This window comes from Galeopterus variegatus, unplaced genomic scaffold (genome assembly GCF_000696425.1).
Source record: "Galeopterus variegatus unplaced genomic scaffold, G_variegatus-3.0.2 Scaffold8856, whole genome shotgun sequence".
In the NCBI taxonomy this organism is placed as follows: domain Eukaryota; kingdom Metazoa; phylum Chordata; class Mammalia; order Dermoptera; family Cynocephalidae; genus Galeopterus; species Galeopterus variegatus.
In genome coordinates, this window is record NW_007734967.1 from 16,140 (window position 1) to 42,200 (window position 26,061).

Here is a 26,061-nt window from a genome sequence, read left to right on the forward strand (position 1 = left end):
AAAGAAAACAAATATATGGGTGAGAATCCTAGAGCCAGGATAAATACAGGAGTGAACATTTCTATTTATGCCTTAAGTTACACTTTTTACTTCATTCATTATCACTTTCATGAACTCATTTCCTCACATTCATGAGAGAAAACAAATTTCCTTTAGATCAGGATTTCTCAGCCTCAGCTCTATTGATATTCGAGGCTAGATAACTCTGTGTTAATGCTGTTCTGTGCACTGTTGGACGTTTAGCAGCAGCCCTGACCTTGACCTACTAGATGCCAGTTGCAACCCCCACCTCCACCTAAAATGCCTTCAGATGTTGCCAAGTGTCACCAGTCCCTGGTCCCAGGGGTTGGGGGGTGGGGGGAGGGCGGCAAAGTTGCCACTGGTTGAGAACTATCACTTTAGATACACTATTTCAAATAATAATTATTTCAGACTAATTAAAACTATTTGATAATGTCAAATTCAGTTAAGAAAAAAAAAAGAAAAGAAAAAAAAGAAAAAAGGGAATAAGAAACCTGTATAGAATTAATCACATTCTGTCTTCCATAAACACCAAAAGTTGAGTGTTTGAAATCACTCACATTAGTTTATATCCAGGTAGTTTGAAAAAAAAAAATTCAAAAGCAATATAATTTGAATTTTAAAAACTCTTAAACTGTGTTTATTTTAAAGTAGGTAACATTGTTTCTTTAACAAAATTAACAGAAGTTTCCATTTCTCCAATATATGATTAGTCTTAACTAGTTGTTAAGGCAGTAATCTAATACACACATGAATTTCTTTTTGTCTCATTTCAAGTGTATTGCAATCTGATAAGTTAAATCTAATTAAATAGTATGACTAGTATTACTATTTAATATAAAAGTTCATGTAAAGTCAGCAGAGAAAATTAGTACATATTAATACACACATACAAAATCAATTTCTGGCAAAGCTTCAATATCACACCCTATCTTCTATACCAATTATAAAATCTCTATATAGAGATACATGTACAGTGAAGCATTGTTTAACGATGGGCATACATTCTGAGAAATGCATTGTTAGGCGATTTCACCACTGTGTGAACATCATAGAGCTCACTTACACAAACCTAGATGGAACAGCCTACTGCACACCTAGGCTGTATGGTATAGCCATTAGAATCTTATGGGACTACTATCTTCTACATAATCAGTCCGTCATTGACCAGAATGTCATTATGCAGCTCATGACTATATTCATTGATAAAAAAATACTACCTATACTAGTTGCAGAAAATGCACATAAAAACTAGAAAGGAACTTTTGATACATTTAAAAGTAAGACCAATGGGTTCCATGCCATTGTTAACAAAGACGTCAGTACTACCATGGAGGGAGTTGGACCTGTCCTGTGTTGACATGACACTGTTCCTTTAACTCCAGACAAGACCACCAGATCTTATCCTCACCTGATTTATCTGTAGAATCTTCAAATTCCACGAGGAAAGAATACCCATTATTCCAGATGTGGAGGCAGGTGGTCGGGTCATAAGAGATGGTGAGTGGTTTTAGAGCAGGATCATAAACACTGTCCCTCCACCGGATGTTGATGGGCGACTGTCGATCACCCGCGGGAACCAGGTCCAGGCTCTCCCAGAGTGGATGCACTACGAGAAAGCAGGTTGGGGATATTAGCAAGATTGTCCACTGTCTAGCATCACACATGAGACAATTCCACAGGTGGGGAACCCGTGGAGGCTAATTGAAACTAAAAGTCTTAGGGGCTGGCCCGTGGCTCACTCAGGAGAGTGTGGTGCTGATAACACCAAGGCCACGGGTTCGGATCCCATATAGGGATGGCCAGTTTGCTCACTGGCTGAGCGTGGTGCTGACAACACCAAACCAAGAGTTAAGATCCCCTTACCAGTCATCTTTAAAAAAAAAAAAAGAAAGAAACTAAAAGTCTTAGGAAATAGCCACTTAGGGCCATCATCAACTGAATAAAGCAGAAGATAAAGGCAGGTCAGACAGCACCTTGCGGACCATTCTGCTGTCTTGGAAAACCAACGTGTCTCAGTCTGTCTACTAACTTCACCTAAAGCAAGCATGTCAGTCCTGAGACTAGTCCATGAGGAAACAAGGTATTCACGAATAAGTTTCTTGTCTTTGTGGATAGTTTCCTAAGCCCCACCCCCAAAACTAGCTTTAAATACAAAGACAAATTAATTTAATTTCAATAACAGATTTTTCAACAAAGGAAATGGAGGAAGAATTTTTGGACAGCAAACTTTCTATCAAGTACTGTCAGTGTTTAGTTGCTTGGGTAGTGGACGTAAAGGCCCATGGAGCCTGCATCCCGTGAAAGGCGCACCCCACCTAGTGTGCGTGCTGAATTCACCTCTCATGTGAGCAAACTTTGAGGACTAGGCAGCCACCCTGCAAAACCTGGGTAGAATATCAGCACTGTGAAGGTCCCGGGAGTTCGCAGTCTGTCACATGAATGTGGACATTATCGTTAAGGTGTACACAGACAATTCGTCCACAAAGGCACTAAAGACATCATTAATGCTGATTTTCTTCCATAGTCAAGCACCAGGTCTTTGTAGCAGGTCCCTGAAAAAAATCAGCAGAGTTCCTGATAACACAGATAGACCTGTTGTGACATCCATGCATGAGGAATGGAACCCACATGTATCAGTTTGGGGTGGTCCCCTTCTCTGCCCTTCAGAAGCACCACAGATGAGTAGAATCAAGGCAAGGAGGAAAACTAGGAGAAATGTCATCGAGAGAAATCATTACCAATGACCCTCTGCATCTCACCCCTTTGCTAAGAATGAGTCTAAGGGTTTAAGAAAGTGACAAGGCAGCTGCTATTCAGCCAAATCCCCCACATATGGCTGCGCCTCCTCCTACTGCCATAAAATCCAGAAACCTGCCTCTGATTTACTCTTAGACAGGAGACGTTCCTCTTGCTTCATTAGCTGCCCAAAGCTGGAAGTCAAGATCTTAACCTTGGTTTTGTTTTGTTTTGCAAAAGCACTCAGCAATATAAAGAGAGCTCTCCTGAGAATGTCTAGACCAGGTTCTCAGCAGAGGAAGTGATTTTGCTCCCCAAAGGACATCTGGCAGTGTCTGGAGACATTTTTGGATGACAAAACTGGGGGAGGGTGCTACTGACATCTAGTGGGTAGAGGCCAGGGGTGCTGCTAAACATCCTACAGTGCACAGGATGGACGGGCTCCCACAAGAAAGAATGTTTCTTTCCCTGCCCAAAATGTCAATAGTGCCAAAGTTGAGAAATTCTCATCTAGAGCTAAAAGTTATATGCAAACTCACAGTATTTTTCCCTTTCTATATTTTCATATAACACAGCACTTCCACCTCTGGAGAGGCCTGAACCCAACATTTGGGTTTTTCCTTTAGTATAAAAGAACTTGTGAAGAACAAGAACATACGTTAGAGAAAAACAAGAACTTTCTGCTTCAGAAATCTAAAATCAAAAATGCATATGAACTGGTACAATATTGTCATATTATAATCTGATGAGAATGCAAATTCCCTGTGGGCAGGCGCCATATCTTTCTCTTTTTTTGTTGCCCTGTAGTGCCTTATTAAATAAATGCCCTTTGAATATTGATTATCCAACTGCTGCTGCTGGGCGGGGGGCAGAGGGAAGCTATATTCTCAAGTTGTGTTAACTTTTAAACTTCTAGAAAACCCTAGAACAGCCCAGATTTTATTGTAAAGATTCCTGGCACAAAGAGACTGTGGCTGATAATTTGAGGACTCACATTCTTCAAAGCCAATTAATGAGGATTTCTTGTGAAGACTAGGGAAGAACTGAACTAATGATCAGGTCCCTAAGATGATGCCCTCTTCATGCAGAGATCACCTTAATTGTCTCTCACTTCGTACAGGAAAGTAGCATCTCTCACACCCGTGCAAACATCAGCCCAAGAAAAACCAGCCTATTCCCTCAATTGCTCTTTTATGACCTTAATGCTACTATCAATTTATGCCCTTTGGTTTACAAGTTCAACTTCCAGAAGGTTTTCTTTCCCCCTACCCATGTCCTCCTTTACTAACCCAGACCCATCCCCCAACTGCGGGGAGAGGGGGTGGTCACTGTCCCCTTAGTTGAGGCAGCTTTTTGCCAAGGGCTTGTTTTGCTAAAGATAAACTCACCCTTTTTTTCTCCCTTCCCCTTCTCTTACTCCATTTAAACTCCATTTAAACACAAAACAGACTGAAATAATTTCTTGGTAGTTGCTCATATTTTCCCTCAAAATAGAAAGATGATGATGTGTTCTCAGTCATAGAGGCTTCGTTTTCCGGTTTTTCTTGCATAAGAAAAATGAAATAAATAGAGATAATGGTTGTATCAACCATGGTTTAAGTGAGCAAAGTAACACTGTCATTAAGAAGGTGTCCGTAATCCACAGCTGATGAGCGACAAAAGCCCTTCAGATTCTATGCTGAGGATGTGCTCGGTTTTAGTTATTTATATGACTAGTCCTAGCTTTGATTTATTTTGTGCTTTAGCACTGTCTTAGTTCATTTGGGGCTGCTATAACATAATACCATAGACTGGGTGACTTATAAATAAAAGAAATTTATTTCTTACAGTTCTGGTGTCTGGGAAGTCCAAGATCAAGGTGCCTGTTGATGTGGTGTCTGGTGAGGGCCTTCTTTCTAGTTCATAGACAGTGCCTTCTCATTGTGTGTTCACATGGTGGAAGGCATGAAAGAGCCCTCTGGAGTCTCTTTTATAAGGGCACTAATCCCATTCATGAAGCTCCACTCTTATGATCTAATCACCTTCCAAAGGCCCCAGCTCTTAATATATCACATTGGGGTTAGGATTTCAACATATGAATTTTAGGGGGACATAACCACTCAGTTCATTGTAACCAACTATTTCTGCAGCTTCAGGAGTGTCCTTCTTTCAGCCCTTGAAACATGGAAATCTCATTCCTGCCTTACTTAGCCCCTTTGTTCCTGCTCCTCCTCCACAGAAATCAATTTCCCCTCATTCAGCTCAGGGCTGGCTCACATTATCTTTAGATTTTGGGCTTAATTGTCACCTCCTCAGCAGTTTTTTCTAACTACTTTCTTATAACATGATCCCCTTATCTTATTATTTTGTAATCATAGCACTCTTATTTTTTCTTCCACAACATTATTACACAGGAGTAGTTATAATTATATGTGTATGTGCTTACTGATCTGCCTCCCCCACAGCTCTGCAAGCCAGCTGGCTTTCAATCAATACTATGGTCTGAATGTTTGTATCCCTCCCCCCATCAAATTCCTATGTCAAAATCCCAACCCCCCAAAGTGATGGTATTAAGAGGTGGGGCGTTTGGGAGGGGACTAGGTCATGAAGGCAGAGCTCTTGTGAATGGGATTAGTGCCCTTATAAAAGAGGCTGATGGAACTCCCTGGCTCCTTCCACCATGTGAGGATGCAGCAGAAGGTACAGTCATTGAAGCAGAGAGTAAGCCCTCACCAGACACTGAATCTGCCAGTGCCTTGATCTTGGAGTTCCCAGCCTCCAGAACTGGAAGCAGTACATTTCTGTTGCTTATAAATTACCCAGTTTAAGGTACGTTGTTATAGCAGCCCAAATGGATTAAGACAGTTTGATTCTCCTCTTTGCTTTATTTCCTCTTACCCCACTGAGCACCACATTATTTCTTCATTAAGACTGTTTTGGGCTCATCTCTTCCTTGCCTTGCCCATGACCACTAGCGTAGTTCAGGCACCTACACCCCACACTTTCATACGAAGCGTCTTGATGGCTTTTCCTCCTCCTCCACGCCCCTCTGCTCTTCTGTTTTGCTGCTCAAGTGGTTTCCCTAAACTATCACCTTCATCATGTTGCACCTGTGCTATAGACTTAAGTCATCAAGTCGTAACTTCTGTGTCCAAGTGCCCAGCTTTCCTATTAGGAACCCACCTCACTTATCCAATCTCATTTCTGCTCATTCTTCCCAAACTCTGGTCCTCCCGTGCTGCTTTTCTTGTCTTGCTGCTCTGCTTGCCATGCTACTCCCTTGCCATGCTTGTCCCCTTGCCATGCTTCTCTCCTTGCCATGCTACTTCACTTTCCCTGCTACTCGACTTGGTATGCTACTCTTCTCACCAATGCCCACCAACTTATCCCTACTTTTGCTTGTGCTGAAATGCCTTTCATTCTCCTTACCACTTATGAAATTTTTTGCAGTTCAAGTCTTATCTCTGTGATGATGTTTTCTCCAACCACTCTTATCTTTGCTTTTTTGAATTCCCACTGCATTCACTCTCACACCATTAAGCACCCAGTCATTCCTCATGTAGTGTATGTTTGCTTTATCTGCTCAAAGGGTCTGTGTCAACTCCAAGCCCATGGGGCCTGTGCCCTGCACTTTTTCTACAGCTTCCAGGGCTAGACTTGGTACCAGGCACAGAGGAGGCACTAAATGCTTATTTTACTGATAGAGAAAACCAAACAAGTCGATCTTAAGGCTCTCTGTCCTTGCCTCACACCCATCATCTCTCTACCAGGCAAGCTGGTTTACCCTGAATACCTCCTGCGTTCACATGATCATATCTGCCTGTTTCTATCACATTTAAAAAAATTCTACCAGGCTGTCAAGGTCAGTTTATGCCCCTTCCCTAATAATTCCACCCTAAATTAAGCATCCCCTCCATCTGCTCTTACTCCTCAGCACCCACTCTCTCTGTACTTGAACTTTCCAGTATGGTAGGCACTTGCCCTGTGTGGCTAGTCTAAAATGAGATGAGCTATAAATGTAGGACACCAGGGACTTTCAAAGATTAGTACAAAACAAAGAATGTAAAAAAATTCATTTATAATTCTTATATTCATTACATGTTAAAATGATAATATTTTGGATATATTGGGTTAAATAAAATATATTAGTAAAATTAATTTTATCTGTTTATTTGTATTTTTAAAAAAGCACTTATTAGAAAATATAGAATTAACTTTGAGGCTCACATTATCTACTGGACAGCATTGCTCTATACTTCATCTGCTTTTTCTCCTGTGTCTTGCCATGCCTTTTTCTTGGGATGTGCTATTTCCTCACATAATTGTAGACCATCTTTGTATGTCTTGGCCTTAGTTCACTGGCAGGATACACAGGGACCCTCCATCTGACTTTGTTAAGGATGTTCACAGAATCACAAAGTGCCTTGTTAGAGCATCAGGGCTTTAAAAGGCACTCATGCTGAGTCCATCAACCAGAGTATACACCTGTAGTTATCAGCACAGGAGAATGAAGCCTGCACTTCCTGGTGGTCAGTTCCAGGACTATTTGTCAGTCCCAGGTAGCTGAAGATAACTCTGAGGCCATTAATGCAATTCCAAGGGGTTCCTAATCCACCCATTGTTTCTCAAGGTTATTTGAATGTTAACAAAGGACTATCTGGGGCATCCCGATTCTATATTATCTGGAGATTATCAGAGTTCTTTGTGGAAACACTGCAAAATAAGCTTTTTATCATTCTCCAGGCTTTATTTGTGTTCTTCAAAATTAATTGGAGAAATAATAGAACTTTCTAACACAGTTCAGTTATAATATAGATTAGTGCTATCATGTAGAACTTTTTCTGATGATGAAAATGTCCACTATGGTAAATTCTAGGCACATGTGACTATAAAATTTTAATAAATTTAAATTTACATGTAGTATTCTCATGGAGATAGTGGCTACAGTTTATATAGTGCCATTCTAGTTCAAGTTGTCCTAAAATGTTTCTCTCCCTTCTAAAAGTAGGGAGATCAATCATGAACATTAAAAATCACTGCAGGTTTGTCATATATGGCTTTTATTGTGTTGATATACTTTCCTTCTATACCTAATTTGCTGAGAGTCTTTATCATGAAGTGGTGTTGAATTTTGTCAAATGCTTTTTCTGCATCTATTGAGATAATCATATGGTTTTTGTCCTTGTTTTTGTTGATGTGGTGTATCACATTTACTGACATGTATGTTGAACCATCCTTGCCTCCCTGGGATGAATCCCACTTGATCATGATGTATAATTTTTTTGATGTGTTGCTGTATTCTAATTGCTAATATTTTGTTGAGGATTTTTCTGTCCATGTTCATCAGAGATACTGGCCTGTAGTTTTCTCTTTTTGATGTATCTTTGTCTGGTTTTGGTGTCAGGGTGATGCTGGCCTCACAGAATGAGTTTGGGAGAGTGGCCTCTGTTTCAATATTTTGGAATAGTTTGAAGAGAATTGGTATTAATTCCTCTTTAAAGGCTTGGTAGAATTCATCAGCAAAGCCATCTGGTCCTGGGCTTTTCTTTGTTGGGAGACTGCTGATTATTGCTTCAATCTCATTTCTTATTATTGGTCTGTTCAGGTTTTCTATGTCTTCTTGGTTCAGTCTTGGTAGTATGGATGTGTTGTTCACTCCCAAACTTCCTCTCAGGTAATCATTCAACTCAAATTGCTGTTTACTACTCTGTCAAGATGCAGATGGTAACTGTTGACAGTACTAACTTTGGGGACTTCTAGGCTATACACTTGTTATCCAAGATGAAAATAAAATACATTTCACTTAGGGTATCATCTAGTGAAATTTAGCCTAATTGTCACATTAAAAAAAATTAGGCATGAGATCTTAGACCATAGGAAAATGAATTTAATAGAATTTAGTGAAATAGAAAGAATATCATCTGGAATGGAAAAGGTACGGATTTGTTATTATTCCAGTGATTCTTTTTCTGTGTCTTTTTTTTCCCCTTGTTTTTGTTTGTTTGTTTCTTTTGGCGGTTGGCCAGTATGGGGAAGTGAACCTTTGACCTTGGTGATACTAGGCTGTGCTATAACCAACTGAGTTAACTGGCCAGCCCCTCCAGTGATTCTTTTTTTATTTTTAATTAAAAAAGAATTTTAATTGAAACATAATTGATTATTCATATTTTGGGGGTATAGTGTTGACTACCAGTATTTGTGTGCAATATGTGATGATCAAATAAATGTTATTATCATGTTCATTATTGTAGAGCTAGGGCTAGGGTCTGGAGCTAACAGACCCCTCGAGCCCATTCACAAACCCTTCACATGCAGGTCTATGAGCTAGGTAACTGGCATAAAGGTCCTTGGAGGCTTGGTTGAAGAAGGAATAGTCTTTTATTCAGCACACACACGTCTAGGAGCTAGGCAGTACAAAGAGAAACTCAGAAACTCCATTGCTACTGGCAAAGTCCAAAGAAAAACTGAGCAGCTGCCAGCAGAGTAAACATGCTTTATTTTTAGACACAAGCTCTGCCGGCCAACTTCTGCTTCACAAACTCAAGAACACACAATAGCAACAGAACTAAAAAGATACATTGGTGCAGGTGTGCACTAACTCCACCCACACACAACTTGTTTACAAGGAATGTGCTGCTTGACCCCCAACCAGACCTAAGCCGAGGGAGCCTGACTAAATTATCCTATTTTCCCCACAATTATTACATGATCCTTTGTGTCCCTTGCCCAATTTCTCCCTAATCCCCCTCCTCTTCCCCTTTCCCACCTGTAGTAACCATAGGTCTGTTCTCTCCTTCTGAAAGTTCAACATTTTACTGTGGTCTGTCTTCTCTCCCTTCCTCCTTCCCTCCTTTCTTTTCTTTCTCTCTTTTTCTTTTCTTTCTCTCTTTTTCTTTTCTTTCTCTCCTTCCTTCCTTCCTTCCTTCCTTCTTTCCTTCCTTCCTTCCTTCCTTCCTTCCTTCCTCCCACTTATAAATAAGGACATGCAGTATTTCTTTTTCTTTGCCTGGCTTGTTTCACTTATCAAAATTTTCTCCAAGCTCATCCATGTTCTGCAAATGGCAGAATTTCATTCTTTTTTATTCCATTGTGTATGTATACCACATTTTCCTTATCTAGTTGTCTGTCAATGGACATTTAGGTTGGTTCCATATCTTGGCTGTTGTAAATAGAGCTGCAGTGAACAAGGGAGTGCAGGTATCCTTTCGACATGATGATTTCCATTCCTTTGGGTATATATCCAGAAGTGGGATTGCTGGATCGTATGGCAGATCTATCTATTGTTGTTTGAGAAACCTCCATACTGTTTTCCATAATGGTTGCACTTGACACAGTAGCAAACAGCAATTTGAGTTGAAAGCCAATGATTAGCTGAGAGGAAGGTGGGGAGTGAAGGAAGGTAGACAAGCAGGGCACAGGGCTGTCCTGAAATGCTGCTTTCATAATTTGCCGCAACTTCCTACTTCATTTACTCCTTATTCTGCTTCATCTCATCTTAAAATGGTCAGATTTAAACATTTGAGGCAGGCACTAGGCCAACGATGATGATGAAGATGATGATAATGATGATTACAATCACAGTATGAGAAGCAGCTGCCAATATTGACTTTCTAACCCTCACAATCTTGGGTCATGTTTGGTCACAAGTGTACATTGAGCCTTCCCTTGGGGAACCGAGCTGCCAGAAACAATGAGTATTGTCTTTACAACTAAGCAGGTGAGGGACTGGAATATCCCAAGAGGGCATGCTCTAAGGCCCAGGGCAGCAAAGACCATCATGTTCTCCTGGGTGAAACGACCAAAATGCCAAAAATAATATGCCAAAAGCAAAATCAAATGGTAACTGTCACCTGTTTTTCCTAGTAAGTTACCAACAGGAACATGTCATCTAATGTGGGAAATTAATGAAGTAAAGCTGTCACCTCCCCAAGCCACTACTGTTTGTTTTTTGTCAGCACTAAAAGGAGCAAACTATCCTAGAGACATAAGCATATTGGATTTTAGACCTTTAACTTTCAACTTCCTGTTAAAAAGGCAAAACTTTGGTAACTACATAAATATGACTAATATTTTCCATTTCAAGCCTTAGACCACAAAGTGCCAGTGTTTAGAATAAGCCAGTCGTGGTAGGAAGTGGGCATGCCACACCCAGCAACCAGAAATTTGTTATGACTCCGGCCAGTTTATTTTAATGAGAACACGGTCAATGCTGAAGGAGACAAAATAAACTTACAATAAAAATATATTTATGGAGCAGTTTCAAGCCCTTAGATTTAGCCAGATTAGCATTACTAATTTATAAGCATTCCATTTCTACCCATTCTTTTTATTATATGCATATAGGGTCAAAGAGAGTAAACATAAAAAGTCAAGAAACCTAGACCTTAGTGCAAACCAGCATTTGAAAACTGTGTGTTAACCTCTTTTGAATAATGGAAAACATGAATAATTCCTCTTTAATGATATACTCAGCCACTTCATAAACTCAAACTCTTCTCTCCAACAAATACAGTATCCTCTTCTATCATCTCAATGGTTCTTAACCAGAGAGCAATTTTGTCCCCCAGAGCTTGTTTAGCAATGTCTGCAGATATTTTTGGTTGTTATAAGTCGGTGGGGGTGCTACTGGCATCTAGTAGGTAGATGCCAGGGATGTTACTAAAGACCCTACAGTGGATAGGACAGCCCCAAACTACACAGAATTGTCCATCCCCAATGTCAATAGTGCCATGATGAAGAACCCCTGCAACATCCAGACGTGGATGGGGATCTGTCTTTCCAGGAGGGGAACAAGGTGGAAGAGGTTTGAGGAAGACCATCTGCTGCCTCACTTGATCTTCCGTGCTTACAGCAGAGCACACACTTGCAAGCAGGTCAGCTTGGATTACTCAGCAATTCTAATTTGGGACAGAATATTCTAGAATGTGAAGCTACTGAACTGTTTGCAAACATTAATATGCAACTTTCAAAAACTTAAGAGTCACAGAAATAATTTGCAGTCTGTGGACCAACGTTAGTAAAAACACAATTGCTAACAAGAACAATAAAGAACATGTTCCAAAATATTTGAAACTGGACATTTCTCTTGGCCAGTCTCCACATGACATCATTTTGACATCTTAAAATTGGTCAAGAAAGAACTTTCCACATTTATTTTAGTAGACAAATAGAGAAACAGTCATTCTCACATATAATCTTAAAGCATATAATCCCACACTGGAATGCCAATGACCCATAGCCACAAATGCTTAACACATGTGATTGTTATAAAACCAACAAGCCTTTCTGCTCTCTTTGAGGCAGAAGTGGACTCACAGGCTCGGTTCCGGGTTTTGTAAGTGCAGGTATAGAGGCTGCAGGGCCTCACTGGCATGGACCTCGGAAGCTGGAACCTTTTCCAAAGTGATTTGCATGGAGAGACTCCAAGAATGACCCTCAGGCTATTCATCACCAACATCCTTAGCTTGAATTCTCTATCACTTCCCAAATAACTTGAAGGGACCTAATACCCTAAAGGGAGGAAGGCAGAGGAGGAAAGCTGTAAACAATAGAGATTTGAGATCCCTAGGAATCCTCTAGGTAGGATAACAACATTCAGAACAGCAGTACACACCCTGAGGGGCAGGGAGGGCCAGGGTTTATGCGCTCTTGTTCCTCAAACCCATTGGTCCCCTTGGTGGAGGGCAGGGTCAGATGACTGACTCATGTTTTCTTTTCCCTTGGGGTTGGCAAATATTAGAGGTCCAGAGAAAAGATTCTCTTTATCTACAGGAATGAAAAGACTGTTTACAGTACAGTTTCTTATAGTTAAAAAGTAATTTACTTCCTGAAATTCAGCATGGTATTTTCATGTAGGAAGAACCCAAAGGTTAAAGCTTCCTCTAGGCAGCCTGAATAAAAATAACATCTGTATCTGGATTGTTTAAAAAAAAAAAAAGGAAAAGAAACCTAAGATACATCCTGCCAAAATAGTCATAGGTGGTTTTGAAATCTAAGCTTAAATATAATCTGTGACTTTTGCCAGTGTAAGGTGTAACACTCTGGTCCTTGAACATGGGAAAATGGGCAAGGTGAATCCTGAACTCTCTCTCTACCTCTTGCATGTTCACAAAGTCTCAGATGATGCTTTCCAAGGTATTCACAATGCTGTTTTGGAATTACAGTCACATCGGCTGTGCACACTTCTCTTCCCCTCCCCCCTCCAATATTGCTTCATTCATTTTTCCTGAAATCTTCCATCCCTGTACCAAGTGAGCAAACAAGTTCTGAAATTTAAGAAACATTTTTTCCCTTGATTACACAATCATTCCACCACAGATTTAGAAGTGTTTAGCGGGATTAGTTGAGATGCTTTCAGACAGCTGTTGGGGACACCATCTGAGCAACCATGGGGCTGGTATGGCTGTGAGACTGGACCCTGGCCTTGTGGAGCCCTCAGCCTCACATCCACTGCCTGCCCCCGGCCCCACGGACTTTGCTTCTCCATGTCCTGCCCTTCTTCAGCCTGTGCTGATGCTCTTGCTTTCCTGGACCACCCGTCCTCCATCTTGGCCTGGATCACTCCCGCCCACCCTTCAGGCAACTAACTGCGGCATGATCCCTCGAAGCCTCCCTGAGCACCTGCTCACCGGGTTGGCCCAGCACCCTCTTCTTGGGCCCAGCACTTGTGGCAGCTGGAGGAAGCACCTGACCAGGAATGTCCTTTACGACTCCATCCTCCCCAGCAACTAAGCCCCACGGTTGTGGGGACTGTGTCTGTCTCCATCACAGCTGCATCTCTCAAGACCTGGTTCCCCACAGGTGTTCGAGGTACTAGCTGAAAGACCTCAGGAGGCTTCCTTGGTGACAGAGATTTTAATGTCAAGAACTGAGAACCGTGACATGATGGCCAGCATGACATGACAGTACTGAGGGCTTTCTCAAATGCCACCACCCCCCAATTGTAGGACCGTTTATACTTTCCAAACTTTTAAATGCTTGTCCTTTAGAAGGAGAGTCTCATATCCCTACCTGTAAGATCCAAAGGACCCCCAAAGTCCTGCCTGATCTATAAGAGGGGCGTAGCCGAACATGAACCTGACCTAGCCTCACAGGGACGGGAGCTCTGTCAGTTAGCATTTCCATCCCAACATCTACTGCATTTCTTCTGCTGCAGGCACTGCATCGGGTGCTATGATGCAAAGGTGAACAAGATCATGAAAAGGAATGAAGTCCTGGTACTTGGTAAGAAGGCGGATGAACCTTGAAAACATGATGCTAAGTGAAAAAAGCCACACACAACGGTCACGTAGATTCCATTCACAGGAAATACTCATGACAGGGAAATCTATAGACAGAAAGCTGGCTGGTGGTTGCTAGGGGTCAAGGGAAGGAGAGATGGGGAGTGACTGCTTAGTAGGTGTGGGGTTTCTTTTTGGGGTGATGAAAATGTTTTGGAACTAGACAGAAGTGGTGGTTGTATAACATTTTGAATGTTCTAAAGGCCACTGAATTATACCCTTAAAATAGCTTAATTTTATGTTATACAAAGTTTACCTCAATCATGTTTGTATTTAAAAAAAAAAAGGTGAACATGGAAACACACAGCAAAGCAGGTCACAGCAGTATGTCTGCCTCCTGAGATTCTGCCATCCCCTGTCAAAAGGAGGGCTCTCAGCAGTGTGGCCTTGACTGGGGGGCAAAGGCACAAAAAGAGAAACTGAGGGGCACTAAAGACACATTTCTTTCTTTTTTTTTTTTTCGTGACCAGCAACGGATTGCAACCCTCAGTGTCGCGCCTGTACCGGACCGGGACCGGCAACGGGATCGCAACCCTCGGTGTTGCCCCCGCTCCTCGCTCAGCCAGTGAGCGGCCAGTCTGTATGTGGGATCCGAACCCTCGGCGGGAGCGCTGCTGCGCTTCCCAAGCGGCGCACTGTAGCAGTGCGCCACCGGGCCGGCCTAAAGACACATTTCTTTCTTTTTTTTTTTTTTTCGTGACCAGCAACGGATTGCAACCCTCAGTGTCGCGCCTGTACCGGACCGGGACCGGCAACGGGATCGCAACCCTCGGTGTTGCCCCCGCTCCTCGCTCAGCCAGTGAGCGGCCAGTCTGTATGTGGGATCCGAACCCTCGGCGGGAGCGCTGCTGCGCTTCCCAAGCGGCGCACTGTAGCAGTGCGCCACCGGGCCGGCCTAAAGACACATTTCACTCATAGACCTGAACTTTATTTCTTCATATCATCTTTTCAAGAAGAGTGTAAGATACAAAACTCACGTGATCCCCAGCGATGCTAAGCAAGGAGGCCAACATAGTGATTTCACCCGTCTCTTTTCATGCATGTCCCTGCTACTAGCTGGCTGTGAATTAGCTCTTCTCTCTGTACTGCTGTCCTTGACCCTGCTGCACCTGAGCTACAGGGAAGAAGGCTACACCTAAGTGAAAACAGAGAAAATCACATCTGATTAGCTGTGTCCAATGAAAGTGGGAAGCAGAGTTACTTCCTATCACTACCCACAAGGAACAATTGAGGGGTCCAGGCAGAACTCTTTAACCGGCTATCAACAAGCCATCTGCCTGGAGAAGTGTTCAAAGTTAATGTAACTGTAATTCCAGAACACCATAGTGAATACCTTGGAAAGCATCATCTGAAACTTTGTGAACATGCAAGAGGTAGAGAGAGAGTTCAAGATTCACCTTGCCCATTTTCCCACGTTCAATGGCCAGAGTGTTACATCTGTACCAGTCTTTAGCCCTGGTGCCATGCGCTTTGTATGTGCATGAGTTTGGGAATGTATCCACTGAACTCAGAGGGCCATCGCGTAAAAGGGAACCAGTAGGAAGTTTGTGAATCCTACAGTGGCTCCTCACCTGCAGGCCTAACTCCCTACCTGGGGTCTTTAGGCCAGGGACATCTAATTTATGTATGCACTGCCCAAGAGGTGTTTTACATTCTCAAACCAAAGTTAAAATCAGTTTTCTTTATCCCTTTATGTGTATATTTGTGTGTATGTATTTTTGAAGGGAGCATGTACGTCAAAATGTACCTTATTTAAGATATGCAAAAGTTTGACTCAGGATTTCAAACACAGACTGGTAATAAACTTCCAAGGGATTATCTTGATAGTGCCTTGAGCCAAATAATAGCACCTTGTTTTCAAATACCCTCCTTAACTGAATTAACTGAGCAGGTTTACAGAATATTAGACCATTGCCACCTCAATTCAGAAGCTAATTCTGCTTTTTTTCCCCTTTATTTTGTATTATGGAAAACTTCAAATTCATACAAATATAGTGAGAAAACTATAATAAATCCACCCATGAATCCAATATTCCATTTCAATAATTATGTGTTCAAGGTAAATCATGTTTTATTTACACCCCCCCCTTCCACTTTCCAGGTTATTTTAAAGCAAATCCCAGACATCATATCAACTCATTCATAATTTTATTTTTATAGGGAAATAACCTCCTATTTTATAGTTTCTTTTCCATAAAAATGATCTGTATGAAACAGCCCCTGGTGATAGTTTATTACAGAATATGAAAACAATAAATTTTTCAAAATTAAAAAGATAGCAAAAAAGCCTAGTAACCCAATAGACTTTCTCAGTATCAACGTAACCTTTCATGTAACCACTTTACTTTTCTCTTGATATCTTCACCCTCTTCTTGGATAAGAGCTCAGATTAGGAACTTTATATTCTTCCTAACTTGAAAGACCATGTTCAGCATAAACTGCATAATTTATAATTGCAGGGCTGATCGGTTAGCTCACTTGGCTAGAGTGTGGTGATGACAACACTAAGGTCAAGGGTTTGGATCCCCTTAACTGGCCAGCTGCCAAAACAAAACAATCAACCAACCGAACAAAAAAGCTATAATTGCAGCTCAGCAGAGTAAAAGGATTATATGAACTGAAATGCTTAAGATTAAGCCTTAATAAAAGAAGACACAATAATCACAACAATTCGTTGAACTTGTTAAGTCAAGTGAACAGACATGATGTTGATGGGGGGAGGGGGGAGAGGGAGGGAGGAAAAGGAGAAATTGGTAAAGGGACACGAAAATCAACTACATTGTATATTGATAAATTACAATGAAATGATAAAATAAAATAATAAAACAAAAATCCCACAAAGTTTGGCTTATGTAATAGAACCAAGTTGTGACTGAAGAAAACATGTCCAGCTATGAAAACAACAAAGTATAGTGTTCAAGGTTCCCATAAGCTTTATTGCTATTTTAACTTCCATGTGCAATGCTCAATTCATAGTAAATCTTCCCTTTTTTTAATAATTTGTGAAACTGAAACAAAAAGTGTGAGACAGAAATATTTAGTGATAAGCTAATAAAGCATACATTTTAGTAAAAAAAAAAAAGATTAAGGCTTAATGTACACCCTTAAAACTTAGCAAGAGTCTAGTACCAGAGGAGCAGGAAAAATAGTTGTTCAATAACACCGCAGAAGAAGTTGACTCTGTGACTTGAAATGGTACAAGCTATGAGAAAGCTCTCTGAAAATGCTAGTGAGTGGTACATACGTGCAAGTTATTAGTACTACAATTAAGTTGGCTAAAATGCTATCTATGATATAAATGAAAAAACTAAGAAAACGGAAGGCAGTTTTGGATGACTTTTAATATTTTTTCTTTTTAAGCCATCACCATCAAACAATTGGAACTAATCAGGGTTCCTTCAGATAAAATTGATTTGACACTAAAAAAATTTCAAAAACTGCTAAAAGATATGGGGAAACCTTGCCTTAATGCTTCCTTTCCATTGACTTCCATTCCTGAATTGGAGCAACAGTGAGCAATTCTCTCATGTCAAGCACTGTGCTTGTGTAAAGATGAAAAGGTCATGCTCTTTCCCCCTTCCCACAAGCTTGTAATCTACAAGGAAAAACTATTTACACAAATAACTTCTCTCTCTTTTTGGTTACCTTTTTTTAAGTTATGGTAAAATATACATAATATTTATCATTTTAACCAATTGTAAGTGTACAATTCAGTGGCATTAAATACATTCACAATGTTGTGTAACCATCACCATCTATACCCAAAACTTTTTCATCATCCCCAACATAAACTCTGTACTCATTAAACAATAACTCCTCCTCCATCCCCCATCTCCTGGTAACTTCTATTCTACTTTATGTCTCTGTGTATTTGCCTGTTCTAGTTAACTCACATAAGTGGAATCCTACAATGTTTGTCCTTCTGTGGCTGGCTTACTTTACTTAGCATACTCAAACAGATATTTCTTAATCCAAGCCAGATGCAATGACAGCCTTGATTTAGTGCAATGAGAACACAGGGCAGAGGCTCTAAATTTCAGGAAGGGGTGTCATCCGAACCATCATGTGTCGTAGAGAGAGACAGTTTCAACAGGAGGGGCAAAGGCAGAAGGATGGCCAGGGGAAACTTCAAGAATGATGAGGACATGGTGGGAGCAGTGATTGGATGCCAAGGCCAGAGACGACAGTTGGGGTTGAAATATGGAGAACCTTAGGTTTATTCAATAAACAATTCCAGTATCAGGGATATGCAGGCAAACATGTGGAAAAGCTCTCCTTGCTTCCTTGCAATCTAGGTGGGAAGAGAGACTTAGTAATTTCCAGGAAGATGATGCCAAGGACAACATACACTCAATAGAAAGGACGTGCCAGCTTCACCTTCAAAGGAAAGGCTGTGATAAGACAAGGCCAAGGGCATGTCTGCCAGCAAACAGATGAGTGGACACACACGTGGCCAGGGCTCAGGGCCCTGCATGAAAGGCTGTGTGGGGGGTCTGAGGCCTGCTAGCATGGCACCCAGAGAAGTCTGGGGAAATGACCCTTGGCTTTGCTTCACAAAGAGCTGCAGGAAAGCACTCAGGAGAGGCTGAGCTGGTGGAGCAGGCTGAGGCTGACCGCCAGGATCGTGGTCATGCCTTGGAAACTGCCCTAAACTCTGCAGTCATGCTGTCTGTGCACAATGCCGAGGCTGGCAACCAATGAAACTTGGCCCACAGGAAGTGTCTCCTGCACACCGCCAGACCAGCTCTCTAAGGATAGGGGGCAGGAGGGCTCCAGTGGGCCTGAAGTTACTCTCACCCTCTTAGTATTCTCCTCCACAAAGCCCACCACCCAGTGGCAGACTGGCTGGTAGTGGTCCAGAAGTCTGAACCTCTGCCTGTTCCCCAGAATGCAGCTGATCTTACTGCAGGGGACACTGACTCTGCAGATCTCATTTTGTGTCCTTTAGACAAAAACGAAACAAAACCCTCCCAAAACAAAATAATCCTCCCAAACCTGTTTTTTGGAACAAAGCCAAGAGTGTATCTGAGCACCCCATCATTCCAAGTCTGCTATTCATATTTGTCACACACTAGCCAGACAGATGCCCAGGGGGCACAGTGGAAGGTGGGGCTGGGTGGGGATTTGAGATTGATCTGGGGAATATGAATTTCCCATAGATGGGAGGCCTTTCAGGTATTATTCCATGTGTACCAGCAGAAGCTCTGATGGCTTCTGATGACACCAACAGTGAGCACAGGATGGCAGGGAGTGGGCGAAGAGTGCAGCTGGCCAAGTCAGGGAGGGGGTGATCCCTTTAGCCATCCTTCATTCAGTCCTTCACTCTCTCATTCTTTCTTTATCAAGATATCAGCTGAACAGCTATTAAATGCCAGACACTGTTTTAGGCTCCTTGGGGACAAAAAAAAAAAGTCCCTACCCTTGTGGAGCTTACATCCCAGTAGAGGGATGCAGATAACAAACAACAAATGTAATAAGTCCATCAGTTGTACAGACAGTTAGAATATGTTCAGTAAAAAGCAGAGCAGGGGAAGGAGAATTTGGAGTGCCACCAGGGAGGAAGTGTTGTATTTTTAAATGAATCACTCAGGAGAAACCTCATTGAGAAGGTGAAGTTTGAGCAAAGGATTGGAGGAGGTAGGGAATTAGTTATATGGGTATCTAGAGGAAGGGCACTCCAGGCAGGGGAAGTGCCTGTGCAAAGATCCTGAAGTGGAAGCATGTCTGGCACATTCAAGAAACAGAAAGGAGGCCAATACGGCAGTAGTGGAGTGAACCAGGAGGAAGGCAGTAGGAGATGAGGTACGGGGATAATGGACGCTGGACCCAGTAGACTTCTAGGCCATCCTAAGAGTTCTTTCTCTAAGTTGGGGTCTCTCAACCCAGGCACTGTTGACATTTTTGACCAGATGATTCTTGGTTGTAGGGGGCTGTCCTGTGCATCACAGTGTGTTTAGCAGCATCCCTACTGGCTGGCATCCACTAGATGCCAGTAGCACACTATACCAGAGTTGTGACAACAAAAAGTGTCTCCAGGCATTGCCAGATATCCCATGGGCTGGGGATGGGTTACCCCAGATTGAGAACCATTGTTCTAAGTGAAATAAACACACAACGGAGGTTTTTGAGCAGAGGAATAACAATCTAATTTACATTTTTAAAAGGTCACTCAGTGTGTCCTATTGAAAATTGCCTTGGGCAGTTGGTGGGTGGGCAGGAAAAAAGCAGGAGGACCATTTAGGATAATCCAGGGACTTGAACTAAGCATGTCACAGTAGAGGTGGTAAGAAGTGGTTGGATATTGGATATATCTTGAAGATACAGTGAGTAAGATGTGAAAGAAAGGAGTTGAGGATTACTGGAAGATTCTTGGCCTAAGAAACTGGAAGATTCTTGGCCTAAGAAACTGGAAGGATAGAATTACCACAAACTGAAGTATGGAAGACAGTGGGTAGAAGAGGTTTGGGGTGGGAAATCAGTAGCTCAGGTTTGGGCATGAAGAGTTTGAAATGAAAGTCCAATAATCCAAGTCAGAGAATATGAAGCACTGAACTGCGTATGGCCATAGAGATGGACAAGGTCTGCTGTATTCAAGAGATAGCCATTTTGATTAAAAAAAAAAAAAAGAAGTACAGTTTGGCACTCAACTGGAGGAGAAAAAAGGGAAGAAGTAGAAGAAGGCCTTGTGATTTTGCAGCTGGCGTGATGCTGGTGGTAGGGGGAGGATGAATCCCTGAACATAGAAATAGAACCTGGCATGAGAAACAGGGGAGGGAAAGATAATGGTCTCATCACTAATCATACTGGATTTGAGGTGCCAAGGGGAAAGCCGAGAGGAAAGGTCTAGAAGAGAGTTGGCAAAGCAGCTCTGGTGCTCAGGAGCAGTCACTAGCTAGATACAGAAGAAAAACCCCCCGCCCCCCCCCCCCCCCCAGGAGTTACAGGTATATCAAGGGAGACTGACAAAAAGAAGTGATTAAGGATGCCAAGAGACTGAGAAGGAACAGTCAAAGGCAATCAGGGAAGAATCAGCATGGAAGGAGGGATACAGGAAAATTCAAATAAACAGAAACTCAGCTAATGCTAAGCTACAATATCTGTAACAATACAATGCTCAGTCCTAAGGCCAATCCCCTCTGTTAAATGAAAAGTAAAAGTTTATTGAGTTGGTTATTTAAATGTACTCACTGAACTCAAAATTCAAGCTTGTAAAATCACAAACAATTTTTAATCATCAAACACAGCACCTAACTGTATTCCATGAAAAATCTGTCCATGCTTAAGTTTGGCCATAAAGATGGGTCTATGGGCTTGATGCGCCACAGGGAAGCTAAGCTTTCTGTGCTATGTGCCTTTACTATCACTGATTATTTATGTATATCCTTGGATTTTACTAACACATCCCTTATCTGCTGTTTTGCAGACTCAGAAGTGTGTGAGAAAAAAAGATTCTGAAAGCTCTCAAAGAATCATTCATAAACCGTGTATTTATTAAATGACAAGCAGTTTGAACTCTGCCTGATTAAGCCATTTATACTTATGCAAAACAGCAAAAAAAAAAAAAAAGTACTCAGACTAAAGGTTACAATTATATTGAAAAAAATTATTTGATTCCCATCAGATTTATCCTTCATCTTCTCACCTCGTGATTTCAAAAGGAAGCAAGCCTTGGCTTCCAGTCAAGATGGCAGAATAGACAGTTCCCAGACTCACTGTCTCCCACAGATCAACCAATTTACAACTATGAAAAAGCAACAACAGCCAAGCTGGGGCTGCTAGAGCTCAGGGGAAGAGGAGGAGAGACCTACGGAGTGTGTGTAGGCAGGAGAAGCCATGATGAGAGAAAGAAAAAACAACTCCTACCATTTTGTGCTGTGGCCACTTTAATGCTGGAGCTGCTGAGTGCATGGAGCAGGAGCTGGCAAAAGCCACAACTGTGCCCTTTGGATGAAGTTGCTTGGAGGCAGCAGGAGAGAAGAGGGCCTTGGTCGCCCTCAGGACAGCAAGATCACTAATAGGGTTCCTGTGGGCCCACATAGGAGCAAGGAGCCATAACAACTGAAAAAAAGGAGCCACTCATAGTCCAGTGAGTCATTGCAAGGGACCGGCGTATGGCCCATCCCATGAGAAGTGTTTGCAGCATGGGCGGTGGGGGAGACAGGCCCACTGGGAAAACACGGGGGCACAGCAAGGACAGCTGACCGGCACCCCAGTTAGCGAAGGACCACTCAGAGGAGACTGGTCAGGAATATAGAATTGCATGGGGTGCAGTTTGATGAAAAGACTCAGGCCCAGATCAGAGTTTCTATACAACCCAGGTGCACCATGTCTCTGGAGAGCTGGAAGTACCTATAAGGTCAACTGTAAAAACCTGAGCTGCACAAAAAGCCTTCCCTAGGGAATCAGCAGCAAAGCAGCAATTTAGCTCAACCATACAGCTCAAGTACTGGTCCCCACAGGAAGTTTCCCCATTTTAGAAATAAGCAAAGGACAAAAAGTTAGTTCCGGCCAGGCACACTGCCAGTGCCTTGGGGCCTACTCGGGTACCTGAGACATGGATCCGGGTACTGGACCTCCCTCCCACAACCAGGCACACCATCAGCACCAAGGAGCATGCCAAAAACATCATCTCCATGTGGGTGGCCCACCACAGCCACCACAATAACTACGGCTTCCGCGAAAGCAGCTAGATCCCACAACCACCATGCAGACAGTCCACCAGCCACTGGAGTGCATTGACACAAGAAAGTCACCAGCAGAGACCAAAGAAAAGAAGAGGATATCTCTCTCCACAAAGCCCCTTCCAGAGTGACAGAAGAAGCATCTGCTCTATGGTAATATTGGGGGACCTGAACATACCTCTCAGCACTGGACAGATCATCTAGGCAACAAATCAACAGAGTGACCATTACTCTTTCAGAAGGAGAGAAGAAATCTAGGGTTATCAGTGGTGGGAGGGGGGAGGGAGAGGAGGATAGGGAAGGATTGGACAAGGGGCATAAAGAGTAAGTACGATTTGTAACAATATATATGCTAGTAATATTGATTCGATCAACATGTCAATGTTGAACCCCCAAAATATGTATAATCAGTTATGATTCAATAAAAATTAAAAAAAAAAAGTAAGCAAGCCTTTTGGAATTCCTCAAAATCTAAGTTAGAGGTTATGTTGCCATATCTTGACTGAGAAAGCTTAGTTTTTCCCTTTCACCCACTTCTTCTCTGAGAGCATGATCCCTATCTGGGATTGCCAGAGGTTTCAAAATACGTGTCTAGTAACGGCTCTGTGTCCTGCAACTAACTTCCCAGTCTGGCCAATCAGATGATATGCATTTCCTCCTTTCCATCAGATTTTCAAAATCTTCATATTCACTGATTCACTCACAATTCACTCAACCTTTATTGCATCCTAACAACAGTGGAAGCCTTTTGCTTGGCTCCAGGGAGAACAGGGCAGGTCTGCACAGGCAGAGTACGGTACCCTTGCTGCTTTTGGCCTTTCAGTGAATTCCAACCCAGGTACTGACTTAAAAATATCTGAGTAAAGAAAGCCCTAGAAAGCTGAAAGGTTTTCCATCTCCAACATATCTGGGAACAGTGATCACTCAGGGATGTGCAGGAACGGCTCAAAGGTAGAGTCTGGGGCAGCTTCCCTCACCAGAGAAACAGGGCTACTCCTCTTCATGCTCCAGAAAGGCTTTCAAACAGCAGACTGGAAATGGCCAGATTATCAGCAATGGAAGAAGGGAAGCAGAAAGCAATGTGGTTTTCAGTAGCTGAGACTGAACAAGTTCTATACAAACTAAGGTGTACACATTAACTCCCCCTAATTTCTCAAACCTTCCCAGCGAAAATAGTAGGGAGAAGAGGGCCCTGACATTAATATTAACGAGTTGCCACCGGCCTGAGCGCAGAAGCATTTGACCAATGCCACAAAGAATCCCAGCCACCAAAAATGTTTGGAGGTTGCTCTCCTCCAGCTCTAGGGCGGAGCACAAAACAAAAAGGCCAGAAGGAATTGTGCAGTGAAGAAAACTCAGATTGTTTACATGGCACAGTTGTGATGCTGATCCCCTGCCCTGGGGTTGGCTGTGAGTCTGTCCATAGCCACTGGCATAGTGAGGGGGTGAGGGGGGTGGACAGAAACACAATGCAAACCCGAGTGAGTACCAGCTTACTGCGCCTCGGTTTCTGGAACTGCAAACTGCAACCTCAGATTTGCAATCCTTACTCATTCTGCAGCTATTTCACAGCAGGCTGGACTTTCTTGAGTTATTTAGATTCAACCAACCCTAACAACACCCCCTCCCAAGGAACTGCCCTCTCGCTCCCACAAATTCTCTGGGACAGCTGTTCTTCCATCAAGTGCTACGAACCCTAAAGGAGATGCAGCAGTCTGGTGACCCCCATAGTGGAGGAAGAGGGCTGAGGTGAGGAAGGGAGATGCCCCATTACAGCCCCCCCCCCCCCAAGTCCCCTGGGGCGCCCCGACGGGACCCACGAAATACTCGCAAGACCAACAGCTGTCCGGGCTCTGGGACCTGGAACGGCGGGGTTGGGGGTCGTGGGGAGGGCCACGGACCGCTATGGGTCGGCCCGCCCGCGCTGTCGCCCCCACTCCATTCGGCCGCCCATCCTTACCTCAGCAATGCCCCAGGTCAAGAACCTCGCCGCTCGCGAGCCTCCGGACACCCGCTGCCCGCGCGCCTAGCCATTATAGCCGCGCCTCGCCCCGCCCCACACGTTCGGGCCAAGCCCCCACCTGACAGACCAGCGCCCCGCTACGTTGATACGTACCGCCCTGACCACGCCCCACCAGACAGTGCGGGCCTCTGCTCTCCGCCCTGGCCGCACACCTCCCGCCGAAGCCACGCCTTGCGCTTCGCGTGGAGTAGCCCCTCCACCCTAGGCCACGCCTCTGCGCTCCACTCTGGCCCCGCCCCCGCCCCCGCCCCTCGCCTGACCAACCCCCCTCCTTTTCCCTGCCCACAGCTAGTGGCGTTTGTGGGGTGAAATCGGACTGCTGGCCTACGATCCTCGTCTAAGAAATGACTTTTTTCAGATTCTCTCCAAACGCCACGACTTGATGTGTTAGGAACAGGTGACTCAGTAGAGAAGCAACACTGGACGTGTCCTTTCCCGCCAGTTTTCATGCCCAATTTACTCGAGTTTCTTCGAGCCAGTTTTCACGTCCTCCAAACTGGATCTGTGAACCCGTGTTCCTTCCAGCCAGTTTTCATATCCTGTAAACCAGAACTGTGAAAGCGTGTTTCTTCTAGCCCTACAGGCCGATCTTAAATGCTAGGCAGATGAGTGGAGTATGCAGAATTCCTCTACTGCCTGACGTCTCCTCTCCATGACCTTTGCTAGGCACCTAGTGCCCTCTTGCTGTCTAGGGCCTGTGGAGACATCGCCCCACTTAGAATGAAACTCTGGTTGCAGCCCTGTGCTCTGAGATCACTCTTCTGCTATTTTTGCTCCCGTCATTTACAACTCTGCGTTTTCTTCACAAGAAAAACGTGAAGCGGTTATAACCATCTTTCTTCCCCTGTGTGTAAATCTCTGACTCATTCATTCAAGTCACATTTATCGAGTACATGCGTCCCTGACAAATAAGACAAGCTTCAAGGAGCTTAAGAAGTTGTCCTAACTTGGGTTTTGACAAGAAATGATGAAAAAGTTAGGGAAGATGTGGGAAGGGGTCAATAGGTGGAAAAAGACTTGGTCTTCTTGATTCCATTAGTAAAAATATTTTTGAGCGGCAAACACAGGAAGCCACTTTTATAGTACTTAGTACACTTCTCTACACAATAAATTCTCAATAAATATTTATCGAATATTTACCCTTTTCACATGTATAGAAAGATATAATCTCCCCCTTTATAGCAGTAGGATTTGCTACTTATGCCACTGATAAAGATTTTATGATTACATTTTAGTTACTTTTTCTTCTTTTCCTATCCTCCATTTCTGGCTCGAAGACAGTGAGAATATTCAAAATGTTGTGCTAGGATGAACACAGAGAAAAGAACAAGTTTCAGTA

The 26,061-nt window shown here is 43.0% G+C and overlaps 1 protein-coding gene across 1 annotated transcript in view; it reads right to left on the bottom strand.

Moving 5' to 3' along the window:
• CA5B (carbonic anhydrase VB, mitochondrial) overlaps positions 1-24,739 on the bottom strand; it is a 40,073-nt gene extending 15,334 nt beyond the window's left edge. Inside the window, exons 1-3 of the mRNA XM_008593187.1 lie at positions 24,660-24,739; positions 12,055-12,249; positions 1,433-1,630 (exon numbers count right to left, since the gene is read on the bottom strand). Coding sequence (XP_008591409.1) covers positions 1,433-1,630; positions 12,055-12,196 — 340 coding nt within the window. The 5' untranslated portion in view covers positions 12,197-12,249; positions 24,660-24,739. The remainder of the gene's footprint in view (positions 1-1,432; positions 1,631-12,054; positions 12,250-24,659) is intronic.
• Between the last annotated feature and the right edge of the window lie 1,322 nt (positions 24,740-26,061).